We start from the raw sequence: 25897 nt of genomic DNA, 5'->3' as shown, positions 1-25897 counted from the left end.
TCCAGGACAGCCAGGGCTATACAGAGAAACCCTGTCTCGAAAAACCAAAAACCAAAAAAAAAAAAAAAAAAAAGAAGTATGATGGAACTGTGAAGCTCCACCCACATCAACACCTAAATGCAAAAACTACAGTAGCCTACAAAGCCTTTTGTCCCTCTTAATAAATGTTTTAAATTATTCCTCAGCATAGTGCTTAAGAATGGAATTTCTTCTGGGATAGATCCTAGAAATTAACTCCTAGATCCATAATAGTAGTATGTTGAAAGTGAAATTAAAATTACCTTCCAGCTTTAAGCCTTCATGTAAACTTTAACCATAATTCAACATTTATTCTACATGTTAGCAGAAATAGTTGGCAGTTTATATTTATCAAAGTCTATGCTATTATGTACTTAAACTGAGATTCAATATATAAGTGTAATGAATCTTTTTGTATTAAAGCCAATGATTGTTTTTAACCAATGCCAATTTAAATCATGCTGACTACTTATGAGGGGCACTTTACACTGTCAGCAAAAATATAACTTCATTGATTGGTAACTATTTACTTTTGCAATTAATTTATTTTATTTCAGGGGTGGTTGTCATTCAGGGATGTGGCCATCAATTTCTCACCAGAGGAATGTGAATGCCTAGACCCTGTTCAGTGGGATCTGTACAGGGATGTGATGTTAGAGAATTACAGCAATCTTGTCTCTCTGGGTGAGCATCACTTCCCTACTGAATTCTTAATTCGTTGTCAACATTTATAGAAAATGTCTGGGAGCTTATGTTTTATATCAATGAATTTTATATTTCTGCTTTTAAGGAAAAAAATAAAGGGATGTTTGATAATCATTTAGATAAGTTTTATTATGTTCCTTCTACTTTTAATCTCTTTTGTCTTAAATTATGAATTCTTTATTCTAGTAGCAATTTTAGAAATTCAGTTGAACGAGACATACCTCACACATCTTAAAGTAAAACAATACACCTTTTAATTTAAAATTTTCTGTATTTGTAGGTAAAGCTCAAGACTTACAAATTATAAAATCTTCCTATGTATTATAATATGTTTATCAGGGTAGGGTTAAATGGGGTCCTGTGTCTGCTCTGACACTGGGCTTGGGCCACTGGGGAAGACAGAATGAGAGAGTTTTGACTATGCTTAGCCCATGCCGGGTGGGTGTCTGGGGCTATGGGGAAGCTGCAGGACACCGCTCCAGGGGTGGGAGAGTACAGTCTGAGGTTCCAGGGACAGCTGGAGTTGGCTTGGGGGTCCCCGGCCTGCTGGGAGGCCAGGGCCATCTGTTTTTCAGGCTCTTGGGCACTCAGGTGTCACTGGGAGCTGCAGAAGAGCTGAGAATTGAGTGGAGGCCCATGGGCTGGATCTGGCCTGGAGCCATGGGCGAAAAGAGGAGAACTCCAACTGGATCCCACAGGGAGGAGTCCTTGGCTTGTTGGTGGCTGGTTGGCTTGGCTTGATGGTCATGTCTGGGAGCACAGAGAGGCCTTATACTGGAGACTAAACACAGTTCAATAGGCAAAGGCCTTTTCTATGGCAACCCATGGCAGATCCTGATGAAAAGAGACAATCCATGCATGGTTTTAAGGCATTTATTGTCATGGCAGAAAATGGATGAGTAAAACCATACCCCACTTCTCAGGATGGGGTTAAATACCTTTTGTAAGGAGAAGTGTCTGGGAAGGGGAGTTTATTGGCTAATTGTCAGGAGCCTAGTGTCCAGGAACCAGGCAAAGTACCTGTTGTTCATTTAGGGTCACCGGGGTTTCTAACCTTAGCTCAACCAGGAATCAGGCTGCCTTTCACGGTCCTACATATTAGGAAACATTTAGAGAAATATTTTTTCCTACAAGCTTTCATTAGTCTTCTTTCCTTATAAGCATAATACTAGGATAGAAATGCTGATTTCCCAGAGAACAACTTAAAGCATCATGCTCCATTTTTCTACAAACAGGTCTTGCTTTCTCTAAGCCATATTTGGTCACATTTCTGGAAAAAAGACAACAGTCTTGGGATGTGAAACAACAAGCAACAGTAGCTACATACCCAGGTATGTTGGGCAGTATGAATGAGGGGACACAGATGAGAGACCCAAAACTCCAACAGAATGTCAGACTTCTAAAATGTGGATTGAGGGCTGGTGAGATGACTCAGTAGGTAAGAGCGCCCGACTGCTCTTCTGAAGGTCCGGAGTTCAAATCCCAGCAACCACACGGTGGCTCACAACCATCTGTAACAAGATCTGACTCCCTCTTCTGGAGTGTCTGAAGACAGCTACAGTGTACTTAAATATAATAAATAAATAAATCTTTAAAACAAACAAATAAATAATAAAATGTGGATTGATAAGCTATTTCACAGAAATCACTTTGAGGAATCTCCATTTAATTCTCTAACTAAGGACATCTCATGTGGATATCATATCATACTTTTAAGCCCTCTGAGTTTTGTTCTTCTCCTCCAGTGATCTCTGCACTCATTAATGACTATCAAAGTAATTCCTTTTGCCTATGAAGACCTACATCGTGATAGATGCTTCATTATTGTGTAGACCTCAGACATTTATATATACTTCTAAAGAACTCTTGCGTCAAACCATTATAATATAGTAGCCACAAGTGAGTTTCTCTATTTTTATCTATATGCTTATTGATTAAAATTGTCTCCTCAGAGCTCTCTGTGAATGTATTTTTTAATGACTTTATTTTTCAAACTCTGAATGTCAATGACTTAAAATACATGAGTTTTTATATAGTCCCATCCAAAAGGATATATATCTGGCAGAAGGTTTTTCTTCTTATTCTTTCAGAATTTTACAGATTCATGATACTTCTTGTTTTACTTGGAATTCCATTTTCTGTGGATGTGTTTTTTCCATTCCAGTTTCTCACAAAGAAGTTGTTTAGATATATTCTGATTGGATGGCAGTTAACAAAATGTAAGACCATATCCCATAGATAGGCAACAGGTTTTGGGATAGTCCCTGCTCCAGTTGTTCAGGACCCACATGAGGTCCAAACTGCACATCTGCTACACATGTACAGGGAAGCCTAGGTCCAGCCCTTGTATGTTCTTTGGTTGGTTTTTCAGTCTCTGAGAGCCTCAAGGGTCCAGGTTAGTTGGCTTTGTTGGTCTTCCTATGGAGTTCTTATCCCCTTTGGGACTGTGATCTTTCCTCCTATTTTTTTTTTTTTTTTTTTCGAGATAGGGTTTCTCTGTGGAGCCCTGGCTGTCCTGGAACTCACTTTGTAGACCAGGCTGGCCTCCAACTCAGAAATCCACCTGCCTCTGCCTCCCAAGTAGTGCTGGGATTAAAGGCGTGCGCCACCACACCTGGCCCTCCTATTCTTCTGTAAGAGCTTCCAAACTCCATCCACTGTTTGACACTCTGGGTATCTGCATCTCTCTTAGTCAGATGGTGAGTGGAGCCTCTCAGGATAGCCAGGCTTGACTCCTGTCTGCAAGCATAACAGAGTATGCTTATTAATAGTGTCAGGGATTGGTGCTTGTGCAGCATGTTCTTCTAGCCGGACTGCCTTGTCTGGCTTCAGTTGTAGAGGATATATCTAGCCTTATTGAGACTTGACATGCCAGGGAGGGGGGATACCCAGGGGCACCATACCCACTCAGAGAAGGAAAGTGGGGATGGAGAGAGATTGTGGGAGCAGATGACTGGGAGGAGTGCAGTGAATGAGATATAAAGTGAATAAGGTTAATAATAATAATAATAATAATAATAATAATAATATTTATTCCACTGGAGGGAGAAAAGAAAATGTAAGACAATAAAATATCTATTAACTATATATTTCCAATACAATTTAGTTTTTATTTACCTGTTCCCATGTTTTCATACCACACTCAAGAGTTTTTTTATCCTGCCAAATGAATATTAGTAGAAATTATGCTAATTTTATCATATTTATGAATAAATACATTGCCTTTACTGAAACTTATGTGATCTACAGATAAATTTAAATTTATTAACAATAAGTTTGATAAATTTAAACTTATTTTAATTGTATAAAAATTATATAAAAGTATATTATATACTGAGCCATCCCTCCAGCCCCTCAAATTTTTTTACTATAGAATCTTCAAGTAATTCAAGTCATATAATATCTTTGTGTTTTATTTTTATTTATTCTTTAAGAATTGTCTTCATGGCAGATAATATATGAGTACCTTTTACAGGTTGAATATTATTTGTATATTCCATATTGTCTTCATTGTTTCAGTGCAATGGAAGTTTAGGTTATTTCTGCCTGTGTTACTTTCTGAATAATGCTATAGTGATTTGGGCTGTAGAAATATGTTTATATTTTCTGGTTGATGTTGTGAAGGTAAATTTTTATATAAAAATGTAATGGAATAAAAATATATATGTTAATGATAAGTATTATAAATATAAAGATTGTCATTTTTATTAATACCTCACCATTTATTCAGCAGGAACAAAACCCTATAAATGTAAAGAATGTAACAAGACCTTTGTTCGGAATTCACTCCTTTTTCAACACCAGAGAGTTCATACAGGAGAGAAACCCTACAAATGTGAACAATGTGGCAAAGCTTTTAGCTGTTCTTCAAGCCTTACCCCACATCAAAGAATTCACACTGGAGAGAAACCCTACAAATGTGAACAATGTGGTCAGGCTTTTAACTGTTCTTCTCACCTGTATAAGCATCAGAGAATTCACACTGGTGAGAAACCCTATAAATGCACAGAATATGGCAAAGCTTTTAACTGGTCTTCAAGCCTTACACAGCATCAAAGAATTCACACTGGAGAGAAACCCTACAAATGTGAAGAATGTGGCTTGTCCTTTAACTGTTCTTCACACCTGTATAGGCACCAGAGAATTCACACAGGTGAAAAACTATACAAATGCAAAGAATGTGGCAAGGCCTTCAACTGTTCTTCATATCTTAATTATCATCAGATACTTCATACTGGAGATAAACCCTACAAATGTAGAGAATGTGGCAAAGCTTTTACCATGGTCTCTTACCTTACTCGACACCAGAGAATTCATACTGGAGAAAAACCCTATAAATGTAAAGAATGTGACAAAGCTTTTAGTAATTGTTCAGCCCTAATTCAACACCAAAGAATTCATACTGGAGAGAAACCCTACAAATGCAGAGAATGTGGCAAAGCCTTTAATAATAGTTCAAGCCTTACTCATCACCAAAGAATTCACACTGGAGAGAAACCTTATGAGTGCAAAGAATGTGGCAAGGCCTTTAACTCTTCTTCACACCTTAATTATCATCACAGAATTCATACTGGAGAGAAACCCTATAAATGTGAAGAATGTAGCAAAGCCTTTAATAATTTTTCAGCCCTTATTCAACACCAAAGAATTCATACTGGAGAGAAACCCTACAAGTGTGAAAAATGTAGCAAAGCATTTAATAATTGTTCAGCTCTTAGTCAACACCAAAGAATCCATACTGGAGAGAAACCCTACAAGTGTGAAAAATGTGGACAGGGTTTTAACTGTTCTTCAAACCTTAAACAACACCAAAGAATTCATACTAGAGAAAAACTCTACAACTGTGAAGATTCTGGGAAAGCCTTTAATAATGGTGAAGCCCTTCCTCAATACCATAGAATCCATACGTACTAAAGAGTAACCCTATAAATGCAGAGATGGAGGCAATGTGTTTAACAGTTATTTTATACTTCTAAAACATCAAAATTTTATGCATAAGAGAAACTTTACAAATTAAAATATGTGTCAAATCATTTATTCATGCCATAATCAATGACCAGGGATTTTGTATTGGTAAGAAACCTTGCAAATAGAAATAATGTTGCACAGCCTCTAACTAAAGCTTGATCTTCATTAACCATCAGTGAGTTTATACTAGATAGAAACTTTATACATGTAATGAGTAGGAGGAATTTAGTCTTAATATTTGTACCTCAGAAAAGCAAAATACTTAAACTACAAACATGTAAATAAAAAGAATATAAGCAAGTCTTTCTGCACACCTCAGATCTTATTGAATATAAGGAAATTATATGAGACAAATCCAGTGAATATATGGAATGTCCCAAAAACTTGAGGACTTGGTTATAATTTACAGGGCCTCATTATTTGATATAATGTAAAGAAATACCACAGACTTCAGAATCTTGCACATAACTTATCTCTGTAAGAATATCAATGTATTATAAAATTGAATTTACTATGTAGCCTCACTTTTCAAAACTAAATGAACAGATCTCAAATTATTATATCAAAAGAACAAAACTGGTTCTCGAAAGTTACTTTCTTCCAGAGGCCATATGTTAGATTTTGAAGTGTAGTTCTTTTAGTAAATAAAAGTGAGTGTTTCTTAATGTATTATCATACATTCTATATGATATGATATCTAGAATTATATATATAATTCTATCACAAATAAAAGTATTCCACTTTACTCAAGGATACAGACAGCAGATTTTAATTCTATTTTACTGGTGGTTAGTGAAATGACTTGTCATTCTTTGACCAGTATTTATATTCTTCAAGTAACTTGGAAGCTTCTGTTCTATATGACACAATTTTTTTCAAATATTTTTAATTACTTGGAAATTTTTTGTTCCTTCCTTTCCTACTTTTCTCCTCCCCAAATACCTCTGATATAGTCCCTTACCTCCTTACACAATTTTCTGTTCTTTCTCTCTCTCTCCAAAAAATAAAATAAAATAAAATAAATAAAACTTGGAAGTTTTTAAAATAAAAATCACTTTTTCTAACCAACTTTAGAAGTAAAAAACATGAGTCTAGATTAACACTCACAAGCCCCTGCCCAGACTGCACAGAAATCATCACATAGGGAAGGTATGAAGTATCCTTTATAAAAATCTTTGGGCTGGACAGATGGCTCAGCGGTTAAGAGCACTGACTGCTCTTCCAGAGGTCCTGAGTTCAAATCCCAGCAACCACATGGTGGCTTATAACCATCTGTTATGAGATCTGACGCCCTCTTCTGGCGTGTCTGAAGACAGCTACAGTGTACTTATATATAATAAATAAATAAATCTCTTAAAGAAAAATCTTTAACAAAGTTTTACAAGTTATTGACTCCAACTGACCCAGATAACAAATCTATTTACACAAACACATTTGTCTATGGGGGCCATTTCTATTCAAGCCACACATTATGTAAGGAATATTTTCACAATAATACATCACCTATGTGTGTTATATGTCACATTTTATTATTTGCTCCAGCAGAATTCAATAAAGAGGGCATCTTTAATGTACATTTTAAAGCTTTATAAAAAATTAACAGGATGGAGAAAGGACTCAAATGGTTAGGAATACTTATTGCTCTTGCAGAGGACAAAGGTTCTATTCCCAACAACCAAATCACATGGCTCACAACTATTTGTAACTCCAGTTCAAGGGGATCTGATCCCCTCCCCCTTATGACACAGATGGACACCAGGCATGCACTTGGTACTCATACATACATGAAGGCAAAACACTTTAACACATAGAAATGAATCTAAAATTTCTCAATTAAGTGGCTACAGAATATGGGTTTACATCTAGATTCTGTAAACTATTCCATTGGTCTACAAGTCTTTTTGTGCTGGTGACATGCTGGTTTTATTGGTATAGCTATATAATATAAGATTATGTATTATGATACCATAAATATTGCCTTTTCACTAAGGATTTTCAAAGCCTCTGTGTTCTGAATTTTAGGATTTTTTTCTAGGTCTATGGAAAATGTCATGTGAATTTTGATGGGGATTACATAGAATATGTACATTATTTTGGGTGTATTGTATTTTTACAATGAAGTCATGACATTTTTTTTTTCACCACTTGACACAAGCTAGACTTTTTTGTGAAGAGGGAACATCAATTGGGAAAGTGCTTCTAACAGATTGGCATGTAAGCAAGCCTGTGGGACATTCTTTTGGTTAATGTTGATGTTGAAGGGCATGGCCCACTGTTGGCTGTGCCACTCCTGGATGAGTAGTCCTGGTGTGCATAAGAAAGCAGGATGAAGCCCTGGTAGCAAGCAAATAAGCAGCATTCCTCCATGGTCTCTGTTTTAGTTTCTGCCTCCAGCTTTCTGTTTTTGAGTTGCTGCCCTGACTTCCCCTGATAGATTGAAACCTGCGATGTGAAATAAATCCTTTCTCCTCCAAGTAGCTTTTGGTTGTGTTTTCTCACAGCAATAGAAACCTAAGGCAATATTAAGCTGACTCCTAATGACTTATCATTACAGTCATAGATTAGTATCTCTCTCAATTCTCATTAGGAAGCTTCTTGATACAGTAGTAGCAAATAACACAGAGTTACTCTGTACTGTTGTCAAGTACAAAGAATCAGAGTGCAGAATAACAGGAGAGTTTAAAAGGTTTTTCTGTTTCTTGATTAAAAGCCTCTTTTGGTTCTTTTTTCAATAAACTAGGAGATTCAAGTCTCCTACTAGATACTGTGGTAATTTTTCTTCAGTTTTACTTACAGTGGCTTCCTATGTTTAGGAAATATGAAATGAGTTTTATACACATTATTATTATTATTATTTGTTTGTTTGTTTGTTTTTCCAGACAGGGTTTCTCTGTATAGCCCTGGCTGACCTGGAACTCACTTTGTAGACCAGGCCGGCCTCGAACTCAGAAATCTGCCTGCCTCTGCCTCCCAAGTGCTGGGATTAAAGGCGTGTGCCACCACCGCCTGGCTACACATTAATTATTATATTGTCCTAGGGAGAGATACTTTTTACTATCATAGTCTTGATTATCTTATTCAAATAGTTTTTTTTAACATAAATACTTTCTGGGCCTGAAGGAATGGCATGTGTTTAAGAGCACATACTGTACTTGGAGATGTCCTGAGTTGGCTTCCAAGCACACATGTCAGGCAACTCACAACCAACAGCAAATCTAGCTCCAGAGTGCTCTGCACCTCTGGCCTTCATAGGAACACACACACACACAAACACACACACATACATGCACACATGCACACCCACTTAAATATAGTAGATACTTTGACATGAATTATTTTGTTTTAAATTTTATCATATACAAAATATTCCTTTTGGTCACTACACAAAATATTTTCCATCTTTTTAGCATCATCTTATATGTGTTCTTGAACCTATAAAGAATCTACAATATAATTCAGATATTTGGATTATTTCAGATTGGATTATACCACTCAGTTTTCCTCATTCATTCATTCACTTAACAACTTGATTGTAACCTCCCTCACAGAGCCACTCTCTCTTTTTTTTTTAAACATGGTAATTTTTTTTAATATTTATTTATTTATTTATTACATGTAAATACACTGTTGCTGTCTTCAGACATTCCAGAAGAGGGAGTCAGATCTTGTTACAGATGGTTGTGAGCCACCATGTGGTTGTTGGGATTTGAACTCAGGACCTTCAGAAGAGCAATCGGGTGCTCTTACCCGCTGAGCCATCTCACCAGCCCACAGCCACTCTCTTTATCCCCCTCCCCTTCACTTCTGAGAAGGGGGAGGTCACCCCTGGGTACCAATCCACCCTGACACCTCAAGTCATTTCAGGATTATGTACATCCTCTCCCACAAGGCAGCTCATTTGAAGGAACAGGATCCACAGGCAGGTAACAGAGCCAGGTAAGCCCCTGCTCCAGTTGTTGGGGGACCCACATGAAGACCAAGCTGCACATCTGCTACATATGCTGTGGGGGAGGCTAGGTCCTCTGGGAGCCCCCAAGTATCCAGGTTAGTTGGCTGTTGATCTTCTTGTGGTGTCTCTGTCCCTTCCAGGTTCCTCAATCCTTCCCCCAGCTCTTCCACATGACTTCTTGAGCTCCACCTCATGTTAGGCTCTGGGTCACTGCATCTTGTCTGGTCAGCTGCTGGGTGGAGCCTCTCAGAGGAGGTGTGGCCTTCTTGGAGGAAGTGTGTCACTGTGGGGATTGGCTTTGAGACCCTCTTCTAGCTGCCTGGAAGACAATAGTCTCTTGTTCACCTTTGGGTGGGGGCAATTTCAATATCTGTTGTCAGGATACCAGCTGTCCAGTTCAGTAATGTCAGAATACCAAATATGAATCATCAGCAGTGGTAGAATCCAATAGAAACAGCCAGGCCTCCTCCCAATCTCCCAATCAGCAGGAGTCAGCAGGAGCAACCAAAACCAGAGGGATACCAGGAGAAGTTCTCTGCTATGCTTCTCTCAACAAAATGAAGATCAGCAAAGACATGAGATCAATGAAATGTTACAAGGGTAGCTATGCATGCGCTCTGTTACTGTCAGTTGAGTCCTATCTACTCTCTCCAAATATTACATGTCCTCTCAAGGATCTTTCCTCAGCAAAACACCACATGAGTCTACCTCAGCAAAACATCACATAAGTCTGCATTACATGGCCAAACTGAAACTTCCACTTCAGCTACTTCATACTTCAGTAGATAGTCTTATACCTATATACACATTGGCAATGCTGGAACACATTAAATTGGAAGGAAATAGTTGAGATTAAGGTGGGGGTAGAAGAGGAATAGGGGCAGAGGGAATGAAGTGTGGACTGGATCAAAACAACTTGTATGAATGTACAAGAATCTCATAATTTTTTAAAGAAAAGAAATAATCACAAAATTATCACAAATTCTCTCTCTCTCTCTCTTTTTTTGTTTGTTTTTGGTTTTTTGAGACAGGGTTTCTCTGTATAGCCCTGGCTGTCCTGGAACTCACTTTGTAGACCAGGCTGGCCTCGAAGTCAGAAATCTGCCTGCCTCTGCCTCCCGAGTGCTGGGATTAAAGGCGTGCGCCACCCCACCTAGCTCACAAATTCTCTTGGCTCAACATTCTTTCATGCCAAATAAGATAAAAATAGGAACATTCAGGGGTTTTATGTATGGGAAGGCAGATGATTGAATTAATATAACAGGGAAACGCTTATATTGATGAAGCAGCAATGAGAGAGAGAGAGAGAGAGAGCTTTGCAAGTTAAAAACTTACTTGAATTGGGAAGAAATGCTAACTGTTCTTTAAATGTTATTGTAAAGAGAAAGGGCGAGGTGGCTTAGAGATTTAGAGATTAAGCTCAAAAGAGGTTTCTTAGATTGGTATGAGGTACATCCCTGTAATATCAGCACTTGGGAGGCAGAGTCAGGAGGATCAGGGGTTCAAATTTATATGGCAAGTTCTAGACTACCCTGGGCTACATGAAATTCTGTATCAAAATAGAAAAAAAAGAGCCACATTTCTCTTCAAGTTGAAATCTGCAGATTGCAACTTCGATTGCAATTGCAGAATTTCAATTACAAGTGAATGCTGGAGCCTTGGGTTTACTTGCAATCAGAAATATGAAGTCATGAGAACTTACAGACAAAAGAAGAACACGAGTATTTGCAATACAACTTTATTTGAGAAGCAATCACAGAGAATCAATACAAAAACAAGCTTTATTTCATAAGCAGATATATGATGCCAAATTATCCATTTCAGGGCCAACAAGGTGGTTTTGTAGGCACATGTATTTGCTGCCTGACAACCAGAGTTAGATCCCCAGATCTCACATTATAAAAGGAAAGAATTACCTCATGCAAGCTGTCCTCTGACTGCCACATACATATTGTGGCATACACATTGCCTGTGCTTGGGTACACACACATACACATGTACACACAAAGTGTAATAGTGTAAGTATCCATTTCACTTGTGAATTCCATAAGCATGGCAGGAAATTCAAGGTACTCATGGAACATATTAAAATTATATAATTCACTATATAAACTAATATTCCCAAACACGTTTTAAAGTGATTCATACAGTAGTGAATTTCGACAGAGATCAGTAATAACCTAGTCACATCTACTTCAAAGTTTATTCCTTAAAGAATAGACATTTGGTATCACTAGTCTTGGGTTCTTATTTAGCAGACATGGCAATACTTCAGAGGCCAAGATTGGGGAGGGGGCAAGGGGTGACATTAGGGCAAAATCCTGTCATGGATTACCTTCTATAGATCCTACCCACCTAGCAGTTCTTGGGGCTCCACCATGGCAACACATTCCCATCTCTGCAGATGGCAGGGTCTCTGGGAGAGATAAAGCTCTGTATCAGGAGGAAGTCAAAGAAGGTCACACAGGAAAACGGGTACACCTGAGGACAGGACACTCACCTGGAATGGCCACTGTCTGCTTCTTACCTCTTCCTCTCTCTCTTTCTCTATTATGACTCTCCTATAAAGCTGGCACCATGGGGACCTATGAGCTGCCTATTCCAGGTGATATGGATGATGAAAATGCAGGATCTAACCATTCAATACCTACCTATGCTAAGGCTGTGAACCCACAGCCTATAGGTACCTGCATTTACTTGCAGCATCACCTTCTTCACTAGTCCATCTCTTCCCACCCTTTTAAAATTAGTTTTCTCCAACTGAGTGTCACTGGAAATACATATCACATTTATTTTTAATTTATTTATTTATGTATATGAGTACACTGTCACTCTCTTCAGACACACCAAAATTGGGCATTGGATCCCATTACAGATGGTCATGAACAACTATGTGATTGCTGGGAATTGAACTCTGGACCTTTAGAAGAGCACTCAGTGTTCTTAACCACTGAGCCATCTCTCCAGCCCCAGTCTGTATTCTTTTTTAGTGAAATTGTTTCTCCCTCTTCTGCAAAGAAGGATCTTGGGGATAAAAGAAGATGCAGCTTCATGGCCAGTATTCTTAAAATATAAAAAGAATTGTCTGAGATACCTACCCCACATTCCTGGCCCTTGCATTCCTGACTCCTAGGTATTACCCAAAAAGATCCCCTAGGTATTACCCAAAGATCACTGTTTCATCCATCCAAGTGCAGTTCAGGATTTTGCTTCACTCAGATCTTCTGACTGGGATAGACCCCAGCTGGGCAGAATATACATTTGTATTGTAAGCCTTAGGCTACTTGTGCAAGAACCTAGAGCTTAACCTCTTAGTGGTCCCACTTCAGACAACAAAACCAAGCAGCTCTGCTTTCACCAGCAGGGTGCCATAAGACAGACAGATGCCTCCACAGTTACAGCCAAACTGGTACCTAAGGACCAAAATAGCAGTCAGATGACCACAAGGGCCAGTTTACCACTTTCTGGGCCTGAGCCCAGAAGCAGCAGCAGCTAAAAATAGCCACAACACTTGCACACTTTGGGAAGAACATCAGGGACAGCACCACTCTGACCAGGGGCACAATGAGGTCGCTTCGTTTCATTTCTGCTGAAGCTTTAGTGTCCCACCCCCAGCTGGTCCAGGAGAACCTGAACAATATAGCCTACAACCTCTACCCACTTCTGTTCAAGGCCAGTTACCTTTTAGAGCAGGCAGAAGTAACCCGTGCTCTGCTGAGTCACTGGCCACTGGAGGAGTTCCGGCTGGCTGTGCTACTGAGGCCAAACACAGATCACCCTGAAGACCTGCGTGATCGTGCCTGCAAGGCCTGCCTGGAAGCCTGTATGCAGGGCATAGCTGACCATGTGCTGAAAAGTGGAAGCAACCGCCTTCGGGTAGCTGATTTCACCGGCATTCAGGATGTACAGGTGCAGCAATGTCCTTGTGGGAGGGCACTAGGAAGGTGGGGCCGTACCAAGGTGCTGGCTAGGACCTGCTGCCAGCTCCAAGGACAGCCCTGTACAGCTGGGCACCCCATTGAAGTCTTTGCTGACCTCTTTGTCACAGAAGGCAACTTTGATATGGTGGTGCAGGCCCTGAAGCCATTAGGCCCAGCACCTCTGCAGGTCTGTTGCCCTTCACTCCGGGCAGACAGCCTGAGCCCTGGGCAGCTCCTACAAGTTCTTGGCCTGGCTGGGCCAGGCAACCTTAGAAAGTTGGAGGTAGTACACAATGTACGGTTGCATGCTGGCCATGTGCAGCAGCTGCTGGCCCAGGTGGGCTTCCCTCAGCTGACTTCACTCACCTTGCCCACCAAGGCCTTCGATGCTCCCCCAACCTGTGCCCCAAATCCAGAGGATGAGGATCTTCTCCTTACCTCTATTGCCTGGGAGCTCAGCCAGATGAGCCAGCTCACTGAGCTAAGTGTAGCTTTCTCTACACTGACTGGGAAGATCCAAACATTGCTTAGGTAAGTCTCAGATAATTGGGTACAGGGTCTGGTAAAGCATGCTGGAGTCACTGAGGAATAGGGATAGGATTTGTTTACACAATGTTTTCTGGGAATGTGTTGGTCAGACCAGCAAGAGTTAAGAGCTATTAGGAAAGAATCAGAACACTGAACCAGCTTGGAAGATGCCTTTCAATTAATAAAACTTGGACATGGGGTTTGCCCATAATCCCAGTGCTCAGAAGGCAAAGCCAGTAAGTAGCATTTAAGTTTGAGGTCAGCTACAAAGAGAGGCCTTATTTCAACAAACAAAAACAAGAGCTGAGAGTATAGGGTAGTTGAGTGATAAAGCACTAGCAGTGTTGTGTTGGCATAGCAGCTCTCATCCAGACACACCACACCAGGCCAATGTAGTTCCATGTGGCAGAAGTTTATTGGGGTGGGTTGGGGTGGACAGAGACAAAGGGAGAAAAGAGGGAAAGAAGGGGCAAAAGTCAGGAAGGGTCTATCTTTTATTTAGGCTCCCAGGTAAGGGTAGGAAGTGGGCTCTGGGAATGTGATTGCCATGGTAACAGATGTGCACGTCCCTGTTGCCTATGGGTGACATCACTGGGCTCAGAGGCAACCTGGCAAGCTGGTTCCTGATACCAACAAGCAGGACCCTAGTTTTAGTTCTCAGCATCAGAGAGGGAGGGAGGAGGTAGAAGGAAGAAGACATAAGAGAAAGAGGAAAGAGGGAGCTAACTAGAAAGTAAGTAACACAAAAGTCGCAACCAGATCTTCTACTGACTAGTGTTGTATAACGAATTACCCAATATTTAGTGTCTTAAAACATTTTCCCAGGATAGGAATGGGATGGCAGCTTAGCATAACGAGAACACTGTCAGCAGTTAGCTAGATTGTCTTACCTGAAATTCTGGTACTGCTATTTCCTCCTCAACAACTGTACTATGAAGAAGGGCAATAGGGTGGCTGCCATGTAGTTCTGAGGTCAGGGTGGTTTCTCGTGGAGAGTACTGTCCCAGTAATAGGTTATCATTTATGGGCAAGCAGTGGAGAGGTAGCAAGAACAGGTTAGTAGGGACAGAACAAGACCCTACCACATACTGCCTTGTTTAACAAGGGCAGTAAAGGGGGGTGTTCCCAGAAAGGTTCAGGGTGCCAGAGAATGTATATTCTCATGAACCCTAGGTGGGGAAGTTATTCCAGACACACTTCCCCCAGATGATACTGGATGAATAGTGAATTGAGGATTATGGAGCCCACATTCAGGCTGCTGGACTTGTTTCTCAGCCCTGAAAACCGTTACTGGTTCTATCGTCCAAGCTAGTTACTGGCACTCTCTTCCAAGCTAATTCTATCTTTTGCTGTTCTCACAGCCAATAGTCTGATGGTTCTGAGATCATGTGCATAATTTCCCTACCTAACTTGAAAGGTGGTGTTAGTCCATTTTAGGTTCAATTATTGACTGCTCAACAGGCCCAACAGCTGTAGACTTCTAGAAGAAATGTGACTTTCACATTTCACAAATTATTTTGATTCATTAAATTTTGCTTAAAAATATCATTCTTAACTCATATGCTAATGTGAAATGAAGTCAGCTGGAGTTTCTGGCAGGCTGCAGTCAGTGATCTCTAAGATAGAAAAGTGGTTAGATTATTCACCTCCACCAAAACCCTCATAACATTTGTGATGTTTTGCCTACCTCACAGCCCCTTGAAGACCCCACTAAGAGTGTTGGACCTAGCCAACTGTGCCCTTAACCATGAAGACATATCCTTCTTAGCAGACTGTAACCACACTGCCCACTTGGAGGTGCTGGACCTCAGTGGACACAACCTGGTACATTTGTACCCTTCTACCTTCTTCAGGCTGCTGAGCCAGGCTGCCCAAACGCTGAGAGTGCTCACCCTAGAGGAGTGCAACATCACAGACAGCCACGTTAACATGATGATTCTGGGCCTTAGTCCTTGCAGCCAGCTCCAGCAGTTCAAGTTCCTTGGGAACCCTCTCTCAGGCAGTGCTCTCCGGCGCCTTTTTGCTGCACTCTGCGAACTCCCTAGGCTGCGCCACATTGAGTTCCCAGTACCAAAGGACTGCTACCCTGAGGGTGCCATCTACCCCCAGGATGAACTGTCAGTGTCCAAATTCGACCAACAGAAATACGACATGATTGCAGAGGATCTTCGAGCAGTACTGCTTCGAGCTAACCGGGAGGACATCCAGGCCTCCACCCCACTTTTTGGAAGTTTTGATCCAGACATTCATGAAACCAGCAATGAACTTGGTACTTTTTTGCTGCAAGCTTTCAAAACTGCTTTGGAAAACTTTTCCAGAGCACTAGAACAAATGGAGTAGGTTCTGGAATCATGCTATAAGAGGCTGTGCATTTCTAATGCCCTGAGGTCAGTCCTGGACCAGATCAGGCTCAACCATTTGTCACCAGCAACACTGCCACAGATTTTCTTAGAGAAAACTGCAGGGATACTCATTACACGCTCTAAGCGGAAGCCAGATATTTAAATGAGACATGAGGTGCTCCTGTGTGTTAGCACAGCAAGATCTTAAAGCAGAGGGGAAGCCACCTCAAACCAAGATAGAAGGTGGAGAATGTGATCACCAGGGCAGAATGTAGTGGGAGCAGGGTAAACTACCTAGCTCTGAATCTGTGAGGGGGAGAAATGAGAAAATTCATCACATGTTTATCAAAATGTATAGAAGCAACAGCTCATAAAAAATAGACACTGGGGGGCTGGTGAGATGGCTCAGCAGGTAAGAGCTCCCGACTGCTCTTCCAAAGGTGCAGAGTTCAAATCCCAGCAACCACATGGTGGCTCACAACCATCCTTAACAAGATCTGACTCCCTCTTCTGGAGTGTCTGAAGACAGCTACAGTGTACTTACATATAATAAAGAAATAAGATTTATCTTTTAAAAAAAATAGACACTGAAAATAAAAGTGAACCAGACCCCTGAGCTACCAGTTCAGTTATGCTCTATCTGCTGTACATTTTACCAGATGACATCTGCCTACATAGAAATGTGGGGGGTTGGGGTAATGATCAATTTTTCTATCAGTAGCTGTTTTAGCTTTGTTTTCAATTGAAGCAGATTTTTAGTCTTTTGGTGACTGAGGACATCTAGTCGCTGAAATATGCCCAATGTTTCTTGGCATACTCTGATCCTGTTTTCTGCTCAGAGTTCAGACTCTAAGACAGGCATATCTAACCTGAACAGTATATGCAGCCACATGTGACAGAGGAGAGCTATGAATGTAGCACATTACAAAGTTGTAAATTTACTGAAGACTCTGAGGTGATTTTTTTGAAATGTGTTGTGACTCGGTTTTTAAGAATGAACTTTGTAAATGTTAACATATCTATAATTCACCCAAATTACTGCTCCTCAGAATGGCTGAGGCCTGACCCTTTGCAACTGCTTTGAGAAACAAATCACATAAGAAAGACTTGTTTAGACTTTATTTCCAGTATTTGCTTTGCCAAAGTACTACTGTAATTAAATGCTAATAAAACAGGAGTGTGGCTTAACTTATGTAAAGTTTTATTTAACAATCTAAAATTTTAAAACTTAAGAGTATGAAAATAATTCTTTTGTGACTGAAGTAGAAAACTTAGCTCTATAACCACCCATGTGCCAACCAAGGGACTTGACTCCCACTTGTAGTTCTTCTCCATGTGACCCTTCTCAGGTACCTCCCCATTTCAGGACCTCCTGTGATACCTCTTCCCACAGGTAAACCATTCCAGATCCTCCTATGGTATCTCTACTCCCAAGGTCTGTCTACTTCCACTTGACCCTGAAGAGCAATAAAATATGCTACTAACATTTTCAGTTTAAAAAGATAGAAAGCAAGCCGGGCGCGGTGGCGCATGCCTTTAATCCCTACACTCGGGAGGCAGAGGCCGGCGGATTTCTGAGTTCGAGGCCAGCCTGGTCTACAAAGTGAATTCCAGGACAGCCAGGGCTACACAGAGAAACCCTGTCTTGAAAAACCAAAAAAAAAAAAAAAAAAAAAAGATAGAAAGCAAACTTAGGATGGAAGGTGGCCATGCCACAGACTCAAACAGTGATGTGATTCCCATGGAAAATGTGTCATTTTAAAAGATAAACCTTAGGGCTGGAGAGATGGCTCAGCGGTTAAGAGCACTGACTGCTCTTCCAAAGGTCCAGAGTTCAAATCACAGCAACCACATGGTGGCTCACAACCATCTGTAATGAGATCTGACTCCCTCTTCTGGTGTGTCCGAAGACAGCTACAGTATACTTACATATAATAATAAATAAAATCTTTAAAAAATACTTAAAAAAGATAAACCTTAGAGAAAGCCATGAAGTGGTCTGTTCAAGATCATATGGGCAAACCAGTGGAAACTTATGCGGCTTCCTTCAAGGATCTAATGAATTAGGAAATACAATCTTAAAAAATTGTTTCTTAGATGTACTAGAAAAAAATAACTCCTCAAAATACTGGTAATACAGCAGAAAGGCATGGTAAATATCTATTGACAAGAGCTTTATCTGAAGCTGGAATTACCTGGCTTCTGCTCAGAGTGCCTGCTGTCAACTCTGTCAACAAGATAGTTCTGAGAACTAAATGTAGAATATGAAGCATGAGCCAAGTGCTCCTCAACCATTCTATAACTGAACTGTTTTCTGGGTATTTTCAAGTTTGCCATCTCTCTACACAGAAAGATATGCACAGGGTAGAATATAGGATCTGAACACAAACTGACCACTTTGTTCACTTCCTGCATGGCCACTGACAAATAACCACACACAGGTTTCAATGTCTGTAAATCAAACACCCAACTCAGATCCATTCCAACAAAATACAACCTATGACCTAGACAGATTACTTCCTCCATATCAAGGCTCTGGATCCCTGTCCTCTGTAAAAGAAGGCTATGTGGAAAAGTTCACTTAACAGACTTCACAGTGCATCCTCACACAAGGCTAGTCCCTAATAGGTGTCTAGATGCCGGGAGTACCTAGTGCTGGTAACTAGCAAGAGTGGCTCACCATACCTAAACTGCTTACAGACTATGAGTGACCTCTACCACTTGCCTTCCTGTGGGAATGGAACTGGTGTGAAGGATCACACTAGTAGATTTCACTCTATTAAAATCTTGATAGTCTCTAGTGAGCTTTCCTGGGATTTGTCATGTTTCTAGTCATACCCCTAAACTAAACAATGCTTCCTGTGATTCTACAGTGCAACCCTTGGTGGCTCCATCTGGCTCCTTCTAGACTCTTCTACATGCCTATTCTCTGTTAATTTTATATTTCTTGCTATCACAAATCTTAGTCCTGAGGGCAACCATAGGTAGAGTTTTAGAAATGATGGTAAGTCACAGAACCTGGATATCTTGAGAAATTACCATTTACAAGATAATAGTACTTGGCTCATAAAAGCAGAGTAAGGATTATGTAAGTTATGTACAAAGGGTCAACTCATATAAGCTGTATGTAAATGAGTTATAAGTACTTATCAATACATGCAAAATCATCAACCCAAGAATGTAATACACACTTGTAATCACAGTACATGGGAGCCTGAAACAGGAAGACTGCACATATGAGGCCCACCTGGGCTATGTAGTAAGACTGTCTCAAAAAAAAAAAAAAAAAGTAAAGCGTCACACAAAAGGTAACACCATTACCTTTAAATGACAAATATTATTGACTACATATCATTGCTAGTAAATAACATGCTTATTGAATACAGGACCAGCTCAATTCTAAATATTCACTGGGGTACCAGCTGGGCATAAGAAATACTTGGTGGTTTTTTTGTTTTTATGGTGGTGGTGGAGTGTTCCAAACAAGATAAACTTTGGTAATATAACTACTATATTACTCAACCACTCCTACATGAAATCAGGAAAGGGAGTAGAGAAGTAAAAACTGACAGAACATTTCTTAGAGTAAGAATATTCTATTTTTTTCCCTTAAAACTAAAATATGTAGTTATACTTGTTTTGCTAAATATTAGCAGCTCAAAAATGTTTCAAAAAAAGTATCTCTAATAGCTGCATAGCATCACAGAAAAATATTATCTAAGGCCCTACTGTACTGCTCAAAGGGTGGAAAGACTTGAGTTTTCACAAAGAGTAGCTGTACTGGGCCACTTTTGGTGGCAAAGGAACAGAGTAAATATCAGAGAACCCAGAATGCAGATGGCCATGGTAAATGGCCCCCTCTGGCCATGAGTTTCATTTCATTCTTATTTTTCTAATATGACCTTCTCTACTTTCTTAAATTTTTTAAGTTCGACAAGTAGTTCCCAATATTTAAGATACATCCACATGAGTTTCCCATTTTGACGTTTGTTGGTGTTCCAGACATCGCCACAATGCTTATCATGCTTAAATATGTCAGATAAGCCAGCTGCCATTTCTAGGTCAGCAGCCACTGGGTCAACAGATGTGCGTACCAGTAAGCTCTTCTCCAGCTCTAGTCGTGCACTACGGGGAATAATCAGGCTACAATAGATATTTTGGCGTTCCTCAAGAGCTTCTCCCACCTCTTTCAGCATAAGCTGGGCTTTCCTCTGCCAGTCATCCTCTTCTTGCAGGCAGCTCAAATAGACATTTCTCAGAGGCTGAAGCCGGCTTTTTTCTTGCTTTATCTGAGCCCGTTCCTGTTCAAGAAGCTTCTTTTCTTCTGCCAACTTATGACCCTGAGAGATAAGGGCTTCTCGAAAACTAGTTGTTCTATTTTGCTCTTTTTCCAGTTCCAAAGACAGCTGAGCAACAGCGCGTCGATGTTCTGAGATCACAGCATGGTATTTAGCTTCAAGATCCTGTTGGAAAGCAGCTGTTCTCTGATGATATGCTTTTCTTGCTTTTTCTATTTCTTTTTGGGATTCCCTAGACCAAATCCAACCTGACATGAATAAAAAAGATGAGGAAGACACATGAAGAGATCTAACTAAAATCCTATGACTACTTAAAGAAAATACATAATATAGTAATGACAGTATTTCAGTAAAAGCCTAAAAATTCAAAGGTCCCAAGACATTAAAACTTTGTAGATAAAAAAATTGGCAAAGTTCTTATCCTAAAATCAGACCAGTTCTGGGCACTTAAAGTAGCACATACGATGTTCTTCTTCTAGTGTCTAATATTCATGGCTGGAAAAATTTACCACTTTTTTTTTTTACTTACGTGCTCTCCCTCAGTGCTCCATGACTTATTGCCAATGTTTAAAAAATTAATATGGATGGCCTTCGAATATTGCTGGAAGCCCAGCTATCATCTGTATATAACTTAAACCTGGTGGGTTTGCTGTTAGGTGAAGAAGTTCAACCTTAGGTTGGACTCAGTACAAGTGTTTGTAATCCCAGTACTTGGTAGGCTGAGCAAGAGGTGGATTCCACGCCCAAGAACAGCCTGGTCATCCAAACTGTGCAGAGGTCAAAGCAAAAACCAAACCAAAACAAAACAACCCAAAACAAAACAAAAATCGTACCAAAGCAGATTTGGTGTTATCTGAGAAAGACTTTAAAATAGCCACATAACTTCAAACCTCGGCTTAAATAACATTCTGAACCAATAGGTTCCCAGATAAGTGGTTATGAGGTTTCAGAGGAAAGTGTGGCTATGAAGTAACAGGTGTCCCTTCAAAATGTAATGCTATCTTGACAAACACAAGACCCTGAGTCCCATGATAAGTCTGTATGAAGTAACCACTAGGAGAACTGAGCAAACAATATTATCTCTGTGTCACTTTTCACAACTGTATGTGGTCTACGATGGTCTCAAAACTGTCTCTTTTGACTAAACTGAGCTGTACTAAGTGATTAAGCTTGCTATACCAGACACTTCACTTTTTAGATCTAAGACAGTTTCTTTATTACGTAAGAGAAGAGAAGGTAAGGGAGAGAGAAGGATGAGAGAGGAAGGGGAAAATGAACAGAGAGCTAGGGAATGAGAAGGCACAGCAGAGACAAGGAGATATAAGCCTGACAAAAAAAACCAGACAGTTTTCAAAGTAAGCACAACTTTACCAGTTTCTGAATTGTATTAAAAGTTATAAGATTTGGGGCTATGGATGTAGCTCAGTGATAGAGCTCTTGTCTAGCATATACAAAGCTCCTGGCTTGATCATCAGAACCATGAAAGAAAAGAAAGAAAGAAAGAAAGAAAGAAAGAAAGAAAGAAAGAAAGAAAGAAAGAAAAAAGAAAAGAAAGAAAGAAAGGTGGGTGGGAATAAAGGAAGAAGCAGGGGTGGGGGACTGGTTGTGAAATTTAAATCATCAGAATAAAAGTAGATTCTCATCCATCGGTGGTTGTTAGTCAAGTAAGGTATTCATCTGCTGTTACTTCAAGATCATGATGAAGTCTAGTTGATATCTGCATGTTGCAATACACCTTCTCAAACTTGTAGTAACTTACTTGTAGAAAATCCTTATAAGAATGCAAAGTTAAAAATTTACCTCTGATTTAGGCTGTCCTGGCATATACCTATGTCGACAATTGAGAAACTGAGGCATGAGGATTGTGAGCTTGAGGTCAGTATAGTGAGACCCTGCTTTAAAGTAACAAAAACTCAACAGTTATCCCTGAATGCATTATTTAACCAGAATTATCAATACAAAAAATAAAATTCTTCAATCCTTCTCAGTACAAAACTTATCAACTTGAACATACATAAAGGAAAAGCATGAATTTGGGAGTTATGAGTTGGTATTAAAGCTACACATAAGTCTGAAAAATTCATGGAACATGACAGGGCCTTTCATAGTCTCAAAGCTAACTCATTCACTCAAACTGACTAACAGCACTGATAAATAAGAACCCTCTTATAATAGTTATATGATTTTAAGGCTTTCAAGCTACTCAAAGAACCACAGCAATAGATGCCTTTTTATGCTAAACAGTGCACTGAGAGAGGAAGACTGGAAGGAGTCTTTAGATGGCACCATCTGGAATGGTCCTGGACTGGTTGCAGGAAATGCTCAGATCCCCCTGTACTGGCTGGTTTTGTGTGTCAACTTGACACAGGCTGCAGTTATCACAAAGAAAGGAGCTTCAGTTGGGTAAGTGCCTCCATGAGATCCAGCTGTGGGGCATTTTCCCAATTAGTGATCAAGGGGGAGAGGCCCTTTGTGGGTGGTACCATCCCTGGGCTGGTAGTCTTGGGTTCTATAAGAGAGGTTGAGCAAGCCAGTAAGGAACATCCCTCCATGGCCTTTGCATCAGCTCCTGCTTCCTGACCTGCTTGAGTTCCAGTCCTGACTTCCTTTAGTGATGAACAGCAATGTGGAAATGTAAGCTGAATAAACCCTTTCCTCTCCAACTTGCTTCTTTTTTGGGAGGATGGGGGTGGGGGTTCGAGACAGGGTTTCTCTGTATAGCCCTGGCTGTCCTGGAACTCACTTTGTAGACCAGGCTGGCCTTGAACTCAGAAATTCGCCTGCCTCTGCCTCCTGAGTGCTGGGATTAAAGGCATGCGCCACCACGCCCAGCTCCAACTGGCTTCGTGGTCATGATGTTTGTGCAGAAATAGAAAACCTGACTAAGACATTCCCCACTTCCTCCATGGCAAACTTATGAACTGAGAAATTCAGGCACAAAAAACGCTACTGTACAGGAATGATCACTATACATATAGGACAGTATTTGCTTTTGATTTCCTGAATCATCAGTTCTCATATTAGATGACAACCAGGACCACAAGACATGAAGAAATATAAGCCAGTTCTACATCAGTGATGTGTTCCCATCACAGGTGAAGATATACTTCACTTGAGATATGCCTCCCACACTACACTGTGACTTCTTGAAATCACATAGGATGTGATGCTGTGCAGCACATAAAGCTGAAAATTATTTTCTTGACTAAAATTACTACAGATAATATAATCATAATAGCCATACTCTTTCTTTTATATAGTTAGTATCTTTGTCATTTTCATCAAGGTATAGCTCTGAGAGAGAGAGAGAGAGAGAGAGAGAGAGAGAGAGAGAGAGAACGCGAGAGCGCACGTGAGCATGTACGTGTATGACTGGTAAGAGTCTCAGTGGTGTTTACTTAATTTAAATGTGAGGATTTCTAGCCTGTATAGTTTTTTTTTCATGTGCAAGCTCGCCCAAATATACTAAACATATATCCTACCTGTTTTTCTTTCAGGTCAGTTTCTCTGTAGGTTTCAAGGAAGGCAATTAAGGCAAAGAAGTCTCCTTAGAACAGTGAAGCAATGGGAGAAAGCTAAAGCTTATTAAAACCTAACCTACACCAAATGCTTCTGCATTATTTAATCCTCACAATGAATTGAGGCAGGATAAGCTACCTTCTAGGAAAAACTAGGTAAACTGAGGATCAGAAAGGCTAACGCTGTCACAGAGTCACTGTATAGGATAAAACTGCACTGTATTGGTCAAGTCCTAAAGCCAGTCTTCTAGTGTCCTGCCCATGCAGCAACCCGGGTACTCCTGGCATAATTTTGGACCAAAAAAGAAAATAACTTACGAAATGCTGCCAATCCGAGCATTGGCACCAACAGGGCATAATTCCACTTGCTTCCATCACCCCCATCAGCCCTGGAATTGGGCCTGATATTCCAATTTGGGGGATCGTTTAAGTTATTCATGGAGCTATACCTTGAAGACAATGAAAAAGATATTAACTTTATAAAAGAAAGAGTATGGCTATTATGATTATATCATCTATATACATTATTTTAGTCAAGAAAATAATTTTAAGCTTTATGAACTGCACAGCATTGCATCCTATGTGATTTCAAGAAGTCACAGTGTTGTGTGGAGGGCATGTCTCAAGTGAAGTACAAGTAGAATGTAGTGATTTCTCCCTTCAAGTTTAGATGTATGGTTGTTGTAATGATTATTATCTTGTGTGTCAACATGACCAAAAGAAGGCATCTCAGCATACCCAGCTAATTGGTTAGACATCATTCGAGGAGTGCCTGAGAAGTGTTTCTGTATGATTGGTAAGCATTTGGGTGCCTATACTGATTATTTATAATAAATCAAATGTCCTTTAACTGTACACATACCATCACAAACCCTAAAAAAATTATGGTTAACAATGAGCTACACATATAGTAGTTCCATGTTAATATTGCTTAATGTCAGAGCAGGCTCAGCTCACTCTTGGATTTACATAAAATTGGAATCCCCTATCAGTACATTTCTCCAAATCCGTCTCCACTGTTAACTAAGTGATGCATGACTGTACATGTTCTTTATTGGTTGTCTCTGTAAGATTTTAATACAGTTGTACAGCGATAACAATAAAATAATAAAAGTGAATTGACAAAAGACATTTGCTTTATACGACCTGGGGTGTGAAGAATGAGCAGTTTTCTACAGACAAAAATCGAAGAAAAGCTTTTTACATGCGGGTCATGATCAGGATTACAGAAATCCCTTGCTTCATATTAGGGTATAACTCACAGACTAGGTTGGAGACCAATATTAATATAAATTTACTAGTCTACAAACTACCCATACTGGCCAGGCATGTTGGTGCATGCTTTTAATCTCAGAATTCAAGTTGGCAGAGGCAGGCTGATCTCTTTGAGTTTGAAGATAGTCTAGTCTACATAGTGAGTTCTAGGACAGCCAGGTCTATACAGAAAGTCTCTGTCTCAAATAAGCAAAAAATAAAATAAAAAGTATTCATATTAGATGGGTGTTTTCATAATGTAAAGTCATAAAATCATTCAGCTTGCTTATATGTACAAATACAATAAACACAAAATAGTTAACCAAGATACATATAAGAAATATGTAATTCAACCCAAATTTTGAAAGTTTTAGTGTTTTTTTTTTTTTTTTTTTTT

At 39.9% G+C, this 25897-nt stretch overlaps 3 protein-coding genes across 4 annotated transcripts in view; 2 read left to right on the top strand and 1 right to left on the bottom strand.

The window, feature by feature from the left end:
• The window catches only part of LOC110329223 (zinc finger protein 420-like), a 13659-nt gene extending 7340 nt beyond the window's left edge, over window positions 1-6319 (top strand). The window contains exons 3-5 of one of the 2 annotated variants that reach the window (XM_021208816.2): window positions 576-702; window positions 1959-2054; window positions 4457-6319. In XM_021208816.2, the coding sequence (XP_021064475.2) occupies window positions 576-702; window positions 1959-2054; window positions 4457-5637 (1404 nt within the window). In that variant the 3' untranslated portion in view covers window positions 5638-6319. Of the gene's footprint in view, window positions 1-575; window positions 703-1958; window positions 2055-4453 lie in introns of both variants that reach the window. The other variant, XM_029544022.1, reaches the window with a different exon arrangement.
• Window positions 6320-13165: 6846 nt separating this feature from the next.
• On the top strand, window positions 13166-16888 carry Lrrc14b (leucine rich repeat containing 14B). Its single transcript, XM_021208638.2, has 2 exons — window positions 13166-14091; window positions 15783-16888. Exons 1-2 carry the CDS (start codon window positions 13205-13207, stop codon window positions 16426-16428), a joined length of 1533 nt encoding a protein of 510 aa, XP_021064297.1. The 5' UTR covers window positions 13166-13204; the 3' UTR covers window positions 16429-16888.
• Window positions 16889-19747: 2859 nt separating this feature from the next.
• Window positions 19748-25897, bottom strand: part of Ccdc127 (coiled-coil domain containing 127) — a 7696-nt gene continuing 1546 nt past the window's right edge. The window contains exons 2-3 of the mRNA XM_021208639.2: window positions 24565-24695; window positions 19748-20976 (exon numbers count right to left, since the gene is read on the bottom strand). Of these exons, the coding sequence (XP_021064298.1) occupies window positions 20315-20976; window positions 24565-24685 (783 nt within the window). The 5' untranslated portion in view covers window positions 24686-24695 and the 3' untranslated portion in view covers window positions 19748-20314. The remainder of the gene's footprint in view (window positions 20977-24564; window positions 24696-25897) is intronic.

This window comes from Mus pahari, chromosome 11, assembly GCF_900095145.1.
Source record: "Mus pahari chromosome 11, PAHARI_EIJ_v1.1, whole genome shotgun sequence".
Lineage (NCBI taxonomy): Eukaryota > Metazoa > Chordata > Mammalia > Rodentia > Muridae > Mus > Mus pahari.
The sequence above is the reverse complement of the archived record's forward strand: the minus strand, read 5'-3'. Positions and strand labels throughout refer to the sequence as shown.

What these genes read in the sequence shown, in the direction of transcription:
- Lrrc14b (XM_021208638.2), top strand. Translation starts at nt 13,205, where the DNA reads ATGAGGTCGCTTCGTTTCATTTCTGCTGAAGCTTTAGTGTCCCACCCC. An exon ending in AAGATCCAAACATTGCTTAG is followed by an intron (nt 14,092 to 15,782) that starts GTAAGTCTCAGA and finishes CCTACCTCACAG; the next exon opens with CCCCTTGAAGACCCCACTAA.